The sequence below is a fragment of the Tinamus guttatus genome, unplaced genomic scaffold (assembly GCF_059628265.1).
Source record: "Tinamus guttatus ecotype Peru unplaced genomic scaffold, ASM5962826v1 Tinamus_guttatus_pri_ptg001027l, whole genome shotgun sequence".
In the NCBI taxonomy this organism is placed as follows: Eukaryota; Metazoa; Chordata; class Aves; order Tinamiformes; family Tinamidae; genus Tinamus; species Tinamus guttatus.
The window spans coordinates 83317-97468 of NW_028289561.1; the positions used below are offsets into that span (position 1 = coordinate 83317).

Sequence of the window (14152 nt, forward strand, 5' to 3'; positions counted from 1 at the left end):
AATCCAATAAATGCATAAAAATACTTTATGGAAAAAGCCATCATTGACCATCATAAAATGAATTTATTTGCTGACTATTCTTATCATTTTGTTTCCTTCCCAATTAGGAGATTGTGAACTTCAACTGTCGCAAGCTGGTTGCTACAATGCCTCTCTTTGCTAATGCAGACCCAAATTTTGTGACTGCCATGTTGAGCAAGTTGCGATTTGAAGTGTTCCAGCCTGGCGATTATATTATTCGAGAAGGGGCTGTGGGTAAAAAGATGTATTTCATTCAGCATGGTGTCGCTGGAGTCATCACCAAATCCAACAAGGAGTTGAAGCTGACAGATGGCTCCTACTTTGGAGGTAAGTAGGAAGAAAATGAATGATAACATTGAAGTGAATGCACTAGAATAAAAAATACTCAAATATCAGACATATAGAGACATTAGAATAAGTCTGAATGTCTGTTGCCCGGGTAATTCCAAAGGCAGGGAAGAGTGCATTAAGTATCTCTGAATAAGACACTTCGAGTTCGCTTGCTATTGAAAGGATAGCTATTGAAGATATAGATAACCTTCTTGAAATATTGCCTTCAGTTAAATTGTCCTGAATTTTGGAGTGACTTTGAATTAAGATTGCTATTATTTAACAGACTGCATTTTGCTAAAAATATAATAATTTGCACAGTAATTTTGCAACTATTTAAAGGTAAAATAAACAGGATTCATCTTTAAAAATGGATAACAATTTTTAGTCATGAATATAAAGCACTTCTAAAAGGTAAAAATCATTATAATAATTGCAAAAATAGAAAGTGGATAAAAGACCATTATTTATATGGGATATTTTGATATTCTTCATGAATATTTCAGACTATTATTAGTGCATTTTTGCTGAATTTTAGCATGCAGCATTGATTAGCCTTCCAGTATAAGAAAGTAAAGAATGTGGACTCCCTCTTTGACTAGATAGCTCTTTGACACAGGCATAATAATGAGAAACAGACATGAATTTTAGTAGAAATTAAATTCATCCTAATGAATTTAATCCTAATGAAAAATAGATTTTCATTTAGATGAAGGTATCTGAATATTCATATTTGGATATATATATTTTTTTACATATAGCAATTGACCAATATGAAAATCATGTTCCTGTGATTGTAAATTATCTTTGCAAAGCAGAACAGGTGTCTGCATCTTGGTGTAGCAGCACGGCTGGTTTCCAGAAGCTGATCGAACATTTGTGTGTACAGCCCATGACAGTTACAGTTAGCTGATTTTTTTTGTTAATTTTTGTTGAATAGCATGAATCATCTCAGAATTGAGTCCAAAGCCTTTTAGAAAATGTTAAATTGAAAGCCTAATCAGTGGCATTTAACTGGTACACTGAAGTGGAGAGCTTAGAAAAGTGAATCGGGCTCAGTTAGTGTTTGAATTGGGCTGTAGAGTTACTCGACTAATCCCACTTTAGAATAATATACTGAAAAAAACTCCTGGTGATCTGGCCAACAGGCCTTGTCATTTCATAGTAGCCTTTGCAAGGTGATTTGCACCAGTATTTGCAGAAGCATTTTGATAAATGAGTCTTGTGCTTATCCCATGGACTTAAACTGTAGATGCTGAAGAGAGGAGATTAAGGAGAAAGAGAAGATAAATGCTGAGGATGAAGAAACAGAGCGACCTTGGTCTTTGTTCCCTCTATGCTTAGCAGTGCCTCAGTTTATGAAAATGAGTTTGCAAGTGCCTGTGTTCTGAATCTGGCTATAATACTCTTCTGAACCAGCAGAGGATCAGATGATATTGCCCCATGAAAGTATTTTACATAACTGTCAGCCTGTTGTTACAGTCCAAACGACTGCTCAGATCATCCTGTTCATCTGCTACCCTTCTTAACCAAATGCATATAAAAATAAGCCATTTGCAATATCCCGACACCACAGGAACTTATTACACTGTGTACCAAAGGAGCTTTACTCATGCAAACCATAGGGACACAGGGTGTAAAAACGAGGACAAATGCATCTGAAAAGTGCCCAAAATATTGCAGCTGAAAAGAGAAGAAACAAGTTACACATCTAATAACTGCTAATTGAAAAGATTCAGTTTATCAAAGAAAAAAAAATCCTTAAAAAAAAAAAATTATCTCCAGAGAACCATGTATCAGAGTCTAAGGGGAGCTTCCTGACCAGTTTAGTCAAGGAGCATCGTATAAAGAGCATCGTCAGTACCAGCCAAAGTGCACACAGTTGACTTTGAGGGAAACACAGGGTAGTGCCTCTAGGCAGCTTTCAGAGGTCAGGGCTTGACTGCCATCAGCCCCTTTCCTCATCGGGGCATGTTGCACCTTGCGAAAGAACGGACTCAGTCTGGGATGCAGAGTGAGACAACTTTATTCTCAAACCAACTTCTTTTTATACTCTCTTAACACAAGTGTTGCTAAAATTACAACCGGTCAGCATCTTGCCAGCCGTGCAGTTGTGGTTATCTTCTTTGCTTTGTTCCTTATCTGCTGATAAGACATTCCACATGCGGTTGTAGTCCTCCTCCTTTTCCTGCTTTGCTCCTTGCTGATAAGACATTCGTCCTTGGGGTCAACCGTCCACTACCAAGGCATCCGGCACTACCGTCTCCAAAGCGGGCCTCCACATCTCCCCCTTCTGTATTTGTTTTTAGTTGAATAGTCATGACTTAGTTAAATGATCAATCAATCAATTGTTGAACACATAATAAGAAATAAAGCAGATGATGATACACTAACAATAAAAAAATACAGTTAGTACAAAATACGGGTAGTACAAATGAACAAAATACAGTTAATACAATAATTCGAAACTTTGTGTTAATATGGCTAAGCAAAAGATTGTTTAGTTTGTCACGTTTACTCCCATGGTTTGATTCCAACAAGCATAACACTGTCCTTTTCCCAAGGTCTCTCCACCAACACTCTCGAGTTTGTCCTTGAGACCCCCACACCTCCCCCTTCTTTATTTATAAAGAATGCTTGTTTCAAGGCACGGTCTATTAAACATTGGACTGCTTTTAACAAACATGGGATACAAATTAAAAGGCAAACAAAGATTATCAAGCACATCAAACTTATTTGCAATATTCCCTTAATCCACGCGGCTAATCCTAAATTCCCAAAAAGATTCCCAAAAATAGTGAAACCATCGTCTTGACGTACGTGCTGAGGCATAAATACAAGACGAGAAGGTATCAACAGAAACATGTACATATTTAAATCTGCCAAATTCAGGGATGTGCATTACATCTGATTGCAAAATTTCAAGCGCCGAAAGATTGTGAGGGTTTACTCCGATGGATGGTACTGGTAAAATGTGCTGGCAGTCTGGGCAAGACTGTATGATTTGTCTAGCTTGTTCCTGAGTCAATTGGAACGACCTCTGTAACGCTTTTGCATTTTGGTGATAAAAGTCATGCGACAAACGTGCTTGTGCAAAGCGATCCGGCAGAACTACAGCCCCTGCAAGGCTATCTGCTTGAGCGTTACCTTCACTAATAGGTCGAGGTGTGCGAGCGTACATGTTGGATAAAGTATGGATAAATCCTTCTGTTTAATAGCCATCTAAGCTTCCAGAGAAGCTCAAAGAGGGTCTCGTTTGAAACCTCTTTTAAAAAGGAGTGTTCTAACCTAGGGACTAACCCTGCAACATAGGCAGAGTCTGTTATAATGTTAACTGCAGAGGGCCATCGTGTAAAGACGCGGACGACTGCTGATAATTCCACTATTTGCGGTGAGCCTGTGATGACATGTATGTCACTCTCCCAGTGCCCTTCGCCATTTTTCCAAACTACAACTGCACAACCTGTCCTACCTGAGCTGTCAGTAAATACTGTAAGAGCATCAGGTGTTGGCGTAAGGCTCAAATGGGAAACAGGTAATAGAGAAAGAGAGTTGAAAGACTGTATAATTGTATGTCCTGGAAAGTGGATACTTATTTGTCCTGGATAATCTGCCAAGGCACACTGTAAAACAAAAGACTGGTGAGTCAAAAAGGTTAATTGTTTTGTACTGAGTGGTAAAGAAATAATATCAGGCTCTGTGCCATCTAGAAACATCAAACGCTCTTCCTTTTTGAATAACCATCGCAATCATATCAATAGCGGTGGTGACAGCTTTGCCAAAATTATGAGGTAGAAACACCCATTCTAAGATTATTAATGGACATGCATCCTGTGGTATCCATTGTGCTAAGAGGCCATAAGATTGGAAGCTAGAATAAAAAACAAAAAGACTGATAGGATGATTCTGCTTTTGTCTGTGAACAGTCTGAGTGGTTAGTTTGTCCACAAATTTGTCAAGCGCAGCTTGCGCGGGAGGAGTAAGCTTCCTCGGGGATGTCAAACTCATGTCCCCTTCTAAAAGCTTAAATAGAGGATGTAATTCTTCTGTGGAAATCCCTAAGGAGGGACGGATCCAATTAATAGTTCCCCAAAGTTTTTGAAGACTGTTTAAAGTCTTTATGTCTGTATTTAAGGTCAGCGATTGTGGTCGAATTTGATGATCAGAAATTCTCCATCCTAAATATCGCCAAGGCAGAGTTTCCTGTACTTTATCTTCTGCAATTTTCAGTCCTTCAGCCGATGCTGCTCACGTAACCCGACGCAGAGCCTCTTGTGCCGTTTCTTTTGCTCTGCAGCAATGAATGTCATCCATATAGTGATAGATGAGGACGTTATCAAAATACTTGCGTACTGGGCTTAAGACTGCTGCCACAAATTGTTGACATAATGTAGGACTATTTTTCACGCCTTGTGGCAAAACTCTCCAATGATATCTGTTATGGGGTTCCATAGCATTGATAGAAGGTACAGAAAATGCAAACCGAGGTGCATCCTGCAGTGCAAGTGGAATAGTAAAGAAACAGTCTTTCAAATCAATTACTATCAAAGTCCATGTTTGAGGTAACATTGCTGGAGAAGGGAGTCCGGGCTGTAAGGCTCCCATATCTTCGATGACCTCATTGATTTTCCTGAGGTCATGTAACAGTCTCCAGGAATTATTTTTCTTTTGAATTACAAAAACTGGTGTGTTCCATGGGCTTGTAGTAGGAACTATATGTCCAGCGTGCAATTGTTTCTCTACTAACTTGTGTAACTGCAGCAGTTTATTTCGTGGAAGGGGCCACTGATCTACCCACACCGCCTTGTCCGTTTTCCAGATCAAGGGTGGGACCTGCTGCTGGATAGTGGCCCCTAAGAAAAATCCGTACATAACTGCATGCCCCATTGACTCAAACAGTCTCTCCCCCACAAGGTGATGGATCCAGGCCATATAAATGGTCTAATGGTTGCGGTTCTCCCTTCTGGGCCAATAATATTCATCAGTCTTTCGCTTTGCATTGGGGTACTCTGCCCACAAATTCCCGAATGCGATGTATGTGCATTCATTAGGGGTAAACTGTTGGGCCATTGCGAGGCGGCGATGACTGTAACGACCGCTCCGCTATATAAAATTCCTTGTGCATTAAACTTTATCATTCCTGCTTGTAGCGTACAGGATATCTGTGTGCGATTCGTAGTTATCTGTTGAGTCCAGAAAATCTCAGGTTGTCCTGTGGACCCAAAAGAGCCTATGCCGCGTTTAGTGTTTGCAGCATTTGGTGTCTGTGGTAAAAAGTATACTAATTGTGCTATTCGGCTCCCCGCTGGCACAGTACATGGTGGTATCGGAGTCCATACCATTATCTTAATTTCTCCTTTGAAATCTGCATCCATAACTCTAGGTAGCACAAATAGCCGTTGTCTTCTTGTCGAAGATCGCCCAATCAACAATGCTGCCATTCCTTGCCCCAGGGGGCCACGGATGCTAGTTGGAATTAGCACAACTGAGGTATCAGTAATTAGCACTTCTATTGTGGTGGCCAAGTCCACCCCAGGGCTGCCACCTGTGCTGGCGCACAGGTGGCGGCTGCTTCCCGCTGAGGCCACTCTGAGGGGCGATTTGCTGTCATGGCACGACCCCTCGTCGCGCTCTGCTTGAAGTGTCCCGAAGGGGTCAGCGGTCGACCTTCCTTATCAAATTCTGATCGACACTGATTAGCATAGTGTTGTCCTTTGTGACAGCGCGGACATATTCCGGGCGCTCCTCCTCTGTTTGCTTGCATTTTTGGACAGTATTTACGGATATGCCCAAATTGACCACAAGCAAAACATGGATTTTTCATAGACATTGTAGCAAATGCCTCGGCCATCAGAGAGCATTCATACAGTTTAGAGCCGACATTAATGCACGCTTTCAGCATGTCATCAATAGTAGGATCCTTTAGTGGCCACAAAACTCTCTGGCAATCAGGGTTGGCATTCTCAATTGCTAGTTGTTTAAAAATGTAGCTTCGGGCTTGTTCATTATCAATTTGTTTCTCCAGAGCCTCATTAAGCCAATCTAAAAACTTCATATATGGCTCATTCGCATCTTACCTTATACTAACAAAAGGCTGTCATTGTTTACCAGCCTCTGGGATGGCCTTAAGGGCGGGGAGAGCAAGTGCCTTAACTTGCTGCAGGCCCTCAGGGGGAATTCCTGCTTGTGTTGTTGTAGCACTATGGTCACCCTCCCCCATTAGCATGTCCACAGTAACAGCCCTTAAGGGACCTTCCCCCCTCCCCCCCCCCACCCGACAGCCGCTGGTTTTCCTCCCCCTGTGCTCGAGCAAGCTGTCTCATTTTCGACTCCCACATCGTATATTGCATATCAGTCATAATGAGGTGAAACAAAGTTTTAAAATCATGGGGAGTAAAAACCGAAGTATCACAAAGAGATTGTATAAGATGGGTGGTGTATGGTACGCCAAGGCCATGATCCGTTATCGTGCGCCGCACGTCCTTAATAAGATTATACAACAAACCTTCCCAACGCGGATTCTGGTCCGGCGCATAGATAACGGGGAAGGCTTTCAGCATCCCCACATCCCCCGCCTGTTTTGCTCCTTGTTTCACTGAGGCCCATTTATCATGCGGATTCGGGGAGTATAGGTCTGGCTCCTTTCCAGGGTCAACAGGTCATGGGTCAAAAGGATCATCGTCCTGGTCATCAGGTGGCTGTACCGCAAAGGCTTTTGCAGCGGGTTTTCTTTTCTGATTTTCATCAGGACATGATTGAGGTAATGGAGGCGCGGAGGAGATGGCAGGGGCCCCGAACCCATCATTCGTGTTCGACTGTGACCCACTGTGAGATTTAAATGTTTCGAATACAACTTGCCATTGTGGCAACAGGCCAGAAGCAGCCTTATCACCGCGAGTGGCACAGTCCCACAATCGGACCCCAATTTGGTCCCACTTCTCCAGATCAAATACATTCTTACTGTTCACCGAAGGATCGTTTTTAGATGCCCACGCAAGAACCTTTTGTAGATCTTCCTCATCTAATTTCTTGCCCTGTTGTTTTAAGATCTTAAGAAAGATTTCTAAGACATCTTTTTGTTCCTTCGTTAGGTGTAACCCCATAGTCCCCAGCCGCTTACCTCTTTCTTTTCAAGAGGCGTTGATGTGCGCACAAAGGACACTGCCTTTCAGTGTGAATCCCGGGAGTTCAACTGGGCAGTGCAACCGGAGAGACAGCTAGTCTTCGAGCCCCATGTTGGGCACCACTTATTGCACCTTGCGAAAGAACGGACTCAGTCTGGGATGCAGAGTGAGACAACTTTATTCTCAAACCAACTTCTTTTTATACTCTCTTAACACAAGTGTTGCTAAAATTACAACCGGTCAGCATCTTGCCAGCCGTGCAGTTGTGGTTATCTTCTTCTCCTTGCTTTGTTCCTCATCTACTGACAAGACATTCCACATGCGGTTGTAGTCCTCCTCCTTTTCCTGCTTTGCTCCTCGCTGATAAGACATTCGTCCTTGTGGTCACCTGTCCACTACCAAGGCATCTGGCACTACCGTCTCCCGTCTCCGAAGCGGGCCTCCACAGGGGCATGCTGACTTCTCTCCTGAGGATGGAAGAAGTACAAGGCAGCAGCCACAGTGACATTATGTTAGTTCCTTGGGAAGAGCATCGCTTAACCTTGAACTTTAGATGCAGGAGCATTTTAAGCCCAGCACAATGTACAATGCTGGTTTTCATCCCAACAAGTTTTTTCATGCTGCTAATTGAAGGATACGATCATCCCACAAATTTATTACATTTACAAGTAGGAATTTCAAAGTAATTTCTGTTATGATTCTTTTTGCTAGGCCTTCCCTGTCTTCCTCCCACCTTTTGATGGATATACGAAGTATGCAACAGGGAAAACTGCTTTGAGTAAGGCAGAAATGCTGACCAATCTATACTCTATCAAATCTGAAGTCAAGATACTGAAAAATAATATCCCCTGAATTTTGGAATAGTAAAGTATGATAAATATATTAGGGGAAAAAAAAGTGTGATTTGGGTTTGATTATGTAACACTACTTTTAAACACAGTAATGACCACAAGAAAATCTTTTAAAGAAATTGTCATAAATTGTGTATTGAGTAGACATTTATCAGTGGAAGGATTGTTTCATAAAGATTTAGGCAAGTCGTTTCCTTTGCCTTTTACTAGAACTTGTAAAAACTGTAACTTCTATTCTTCAGTGCCCTTTCTTTCAGACCTTGTCCTACTGTGGCATGCTTGTCTGGGTTTTAGAGAAGGGGCAAGAGTTGGGGAATGAAGTACATGTTAGTAATTTTCACTACATTGTTCAGTTATATAGTTATTTCTATATAAGTGAAATGGGGTAAACCATAGGTACCAGCATTTCCACATCTTGGTATTTCAAGCAAATATGGCAATATTCAGTTTTCCTAAAGATCTTTGAGAATTTCAGATGACTTCTTTCATTTTTCTCCTCTATTTTCTAAAGTGGCCTCCACTTCCTCAGTAATAACAATCAATTGGTGCTACCATCAGCAAAGCAGTGAATACATCTTTTCTCTTTATAAATAAGAGGGAATGGAACATTTCCCACTGAGACTGACAAGAGTTTGCAGCTGAGGTGAAACAAGGTGGCCACCCTGAAATGGAAAAATGAAAATTATAACCTTCACTTTTAGTTTCTTGTGTAGGACAGGCCGAGACATAAAAATGAGAATGAGGAGGGTCAGGAGAGAGTCAGGAGAAAGTTGTCTGTGTTAGTACCTAGGAGACATAGATAGGGGAGGTCAGAAGAGACTAGGAAGCAGGTTGGGGTCAAATAGAGAGATGAGGACTCTGGGTAGAAGTCAAGTTGTGAGAGATGCAAAAAAATTGGGAGCAGAGAAAGCAGGAGTGCAGGGCAATGTGGGCATGAGGTTGATGGGAAAGACAGAAAAGTGCAGGGAGCAATGGAGCATGTGAACAGGAGGAAAACCTGCAGAGGACAGAAAGTTGGACATACGCTTAGGGAGGGAGCAGAAGGGAGCATACAGCTCCCCTTTCAAATGACAAAAAAGGGAGCCTCATGACACGTGTGTTTGTAACTAAACTGAATTGTAAAACTGAGATGAACACAATTGAATTCAGTGCTCCTCTGAAGGAGAAGAATCAGGAGGCAGGGGAAAAGCTGTAAGCAATCGTATTTTGAGGATGTTCTGACATCCATGGTTTATGGATTATTTGATTTTGTCATCTTGTTCCCCCTTTTTTTTTTTTGAATATCTGGAGTTTACAATACTCAAAATTCTGCATTGTAGTACATAATGAGTAGGAAATGGTAGGGAGGAAATTGCTAGGTTTTGATCTTATCAAATCTTTTCTCTGAGTACCAGAGGATTGTATTAGAAATTACTAAAAGACCTTTTTATATTAGGAGGACTGACTCGACAGATTGTTTATCTTTTCCTCACTAGACAAATATCAAATTGATAAAAGGCAAAGGTTTTGAAGCCTTTACAGATGATGCACAAGAATATTAGTGACTTATAGAGAAGCACAGAGTACATCATTTACTGTGGTTTTCAGAGCAGAAATAAATATGCTTAATATTGCTAGAGCCTAATACTAATTACTTGCATTCACTTTTATAAACTAGTGTGATACCACTGATACCAATGAGTTCTGATTTTTGCTGTAGTATGTTACCAGAATGACTGCATAATAATATTATATATGTTGATGATTCAAAATGTCCCGTGATTAACAGCAGCAATAAACATGAGAGTGTTGTCATACCCACTTACTGAAGATAAGTTTATTTTAGTAAAATTCTTGTCTTTCTAACAATTCCTTCCTCTTACTCAGCTGGTTCTGCATATGGCTCTTAGGGCTCCTTAAATATCGCAGTAAGATCTTGTCTTCCTGACCCAGACACTTTTTTCAGTCAATAGTGTCAAAATCTGTAAGTTAATGTGCCAGCTCAGTTTTATTCCCAACAAGTATGTAAAACAGTACAATCTTTTCTCTTTTTATCACACTTACTTGCTTTTTGTTGTACAGAATTAAGGCCACAGTTTGGTGCAGTTCAGTAGAAAATGCAACCAGCTTCTAAAAATGTGATCAAAACTGTATTTTCCCTGCAAAACCATTCTTTGTACAGCTGCCTCTTCCTGCCCCAAACAGTGAAACAACTGTTCTGCCTGTTTGTGGCTCAAAATGTTCTGTTTCCGTCTTCCCTTCCTACCAGCCTGTGGCTCTGCACGTCCTCCTGGCCCCTCGGAAAGGCCTTTTTCCCTGGCAGGTTGCCACCCGCCACCCTTCTGCGTGTGCCCAGCCCCAGTCCTGGGGTCCCTAGGGGTTCACATCGCTCCCCTACAGGGAATGCAAGGCTCTGACTTGGAAAAAAATGTGAATAGATGCGTTATGCCATTTTATAACTCGCTGGGTTGTTACCACTGTGAGCTGGCATGAAGGTTAAAGCTGTCCCAAAGCTACTGCAAAGTACATTGATGTACGGGACTGGTTGCATGATGTTCCTTTCCCCTTCAGCCGCCAGCTCTGTGGAATTAGAAATAATCTGAGCATGCAGTCCCGATCCACTTAAGCATGAGCAGAACTGCATTTTGTGCTTAAATGGTGCGTTAGATTGGGGCTGAGGCTCCTACCAAGAGAAAAAAAAAGGAATAAATCCACCGCTTTCCAACCAGTGAGCATTAAGTAGAACTTCCAAATGGAGAATTTCTGGGAACACATTCAGGTCTTTGTTGTCACTGCTTTTGCTTTCTTGCTGGTGGATGGATGTCTGTTCCAGATGGGCTCGGGATTCGGCAATAATCATGCCAGAATGAGGTGACTACATCGAGCATTTATTCAGCTGAAAGCATATAAAAGAAGCAAAGTATGGATAACTACTCACGAGGTAATACCTGCCGATCTGGGCCCGAACATCCTCTCGAGCTGGCAGATAAAAGAGAGAGAGAGTTGCTGACCGGCTCCCACAGAGTCAGCGTAGGCCTCAGAGTGAGGAGTTTCTCCTCCCCTCCCCTGCTCTCTCCGCACTGTCCACCTTTATGCCCGGTGCATCCTGGCACATAGGGTCAGTACGACCCAGGAGGCAGCCCTGGGCGAGGGGGGCAGACAAACTCCGCCTCTAGTTGTGCAACTCTCCCCCCTGGGTGCGCACGCACACATACCAGTCGGGGGTCCCAGCCCTCAATTCGAGGGTCCTGCCTTCCTCCTCTTCTTCCTCATTTCCGGGTGTTTGACCTCCAAAGCTAGTTTGGAGGATGTCTGCGGTTAAGTTGGCTACAAGCCCAGCCGAGCAGCCACTTTCAACAGGTTTCCGAGGGGGACTGCCTGTGAACCGGGCTGAGCAGCTGTATCCGTGCTCCTTATCGCTCAGCCTAGGCAGGCAAACATCTTTCCCAAGGTCTGGCCTCTTCTTCTCACAGGAGATTTTTATGACTCTACAGATCACAGAAATTTCCATCTCCAATGCAATGTCTGACTATTCACTGTAGGTCTCATCCTGTTCTTGCTGAAGTCTGGCAAAATCCCCCTCTACCACAAAGGATACAAGATAAGGCTTCTGTCCCTACTACCTTTTCCGTTCTCCATCTGTTTTCCCACCTGTGTTTATACAGAATTTTCTGGTATTATGCCACTTGAAGTAACTCAATAATTCAATTTGTAGACTAACTAAAACCCACATTGCAAAGAAAGATCTTTTTCTAAGTGCTTTCACGTATCTTGGACATAAGGAAGTACATGTGATTTTTTAAAACTTTTTTTATGATAAAGGAAAGGAAAGGATAAAGGATAAGGATAAAGGATATGGAAAGGAAAGATAAAAGTGTTTGACACTTTTAAAGAGTCAGCATGAAGTCAATGCACCATGCCAACCACAGATGGGAATATTAGTGAGTAATATGCTACAGCCACTTTCTTTTTATCCTAATAAAACGCGTCGCTTGTCCAAGCTGTGCAAAAATAGTTCATGGCCTTTGTGTTTCACTGCCCACTCCTGTGCCATTGTTTGTATTTCCTAGTCCATTCAAATCAATTTAACATCAAGGAGAGCATAATTGTTGAGGGCACCTGGTGTATTTGACGCCACTAAGGCTTATTTTAAATACATCTTGGATACTTTCATTACTCATTTCTCTTCATAAAGTCTATTGTTTATTTATTTGTTAAAAATATTTTGATTTATTTAACAGAACACAAATGTTTGAATAGAACAAATACTTTGGCTTTCTGTGTTTTTGCTCTCCTCTCCAAGTAAATGAGATTTTATAGATTATCTGTTTTCTTATGCTTGAGAATTTCTGCTATAAGCACACAGCTAATAAGATGACATGAAATAAAATGTAGAGCATAAGTAACAAGCATGTTAACTCTAAAACATGCAAAACAAGCATAGAGTACAAATGATATAATTGGTATGTATATCAAAGCAATATAGATGATGTATTGATGACTATAATAAAACTCAAATCCATCAAGAAACATTGTCAGAAACACATTTCATGTGTTTTCATCTCTTGTTGACTGCATGGACTTTAAAACAGGTTTTAGAACCATTCCTAAAAGGTATTCTTCAACCAGAAGAATAGGTTTCTCAGAACAGTGATTATTTCAAGTATCATTACTTAAAAAAGAGTAACAGGAGAAAGGGGAAAAATAATGATATCTACTGCAGTAGCATCCACAAATTCCACAGTCCCATGTTAAAATCCAGAATGGTTTCCTTCCAGTCTTGTTGTTCCTGAAGTCATCTAAAGTACAATCAGAAACAGAACAGTAGTGATGAAACCAGTAGTTTCTGCATTGTTTTTTCATGTGGACTCATGTACTTTTATTTGCTGAGTACAGCAAAAGACACCTCTGTATGTCTTTAGTATTGTCTGCAGCTATTTTAAATGAGGAAAGATGAAAATCAGGAGGTCATTATTAGTCGCACAGATTTTCCAGCTAGTTATTCATGAATTCAACCATGAATTGTAAAACTTTATTGTGTATGAGATATAAAGAATGTCTTAGGAAGTGGAGCAGACATTTGCTGTATTTAACTGCTTTCTTTGGGCAAAATGGTCTTTTCTGTAACTAGAATGCAGTGCTTTCAGTCGAAGAAACAGGGGGTCAGTCAGATTTAGGGAATGGAGGAAGAATGTACCAAAATCTGTTCGGCCTGGCTTATTCTTTACAATAAACTGTCTGTAGCTGCTTCATGGGAATTAGGTTTTGTGGGGTACAGTGGCCTTTGGTCATTATAATTTCTTCCCAAAGCTGTATGAGTTTCTAAGTATATTGCATATTAGTTCCAGTTCCCCATTGATATACTTTGGTTTATCCATTCTTACTTAAGCATCTTACCTCCAAGCCTTCAGGATAGCTTGTGGGCAGAAAATTATCAAGCCTGTATTCAAGTATGCAAGGTAGAGGGAATGAAATTTACTCTTTTCTCATTTCAGCTGGAAGAACCTACACATCATGGGGAGATAAATGCATGTTAGATTGTACATAGAATGCATATATGTTCCACATAGCTTTCTTCAAAGCTTGTAGAAGCTAATTAGAATATTTCTTTAGATTTCAGAGGATTTTAGAACTGCAACTTTGGTATGCAAAATCTGCAGAGTTTTGACAAAGATACTTTCCAGATGAAATCTGTCAACAAAAAAAGAGATACCAAAAGTCATCAGGGTTCTTTAGATTCTAGTTCAATAAAAATGTATTTTGTTAAGAACGTACCAAAAAAAAAAAAAACACTATACTAATACTTTGTATTTGAAGTAAAGCCTGCAGAATTCATTATTTTGCTAA

General features: G+C 41.0%; 1 protein-coding gene across 1 annotated transcript in view; it reads left to right on the plus strand.

The window, feature by feature from the left end:
- Positions 1–14152, plus strand: part of LOC104565757 (potassium/sodium hyperpolarization-activated cyclic nucleotide-gated channel 1-like) — an 88020-nt gene that overhangs the window by 69328 nt on the left and 4540 nt on the right. The window contains exon 5 of the mRNA XM_088538353.1: positions 108–348. Coding sequence (XP_088394479.1) covers positions 108–348 — 241 coding nt within the window. The remainder of the gene's footprint in view (positions 1–107; positions 349–14152) is intronic.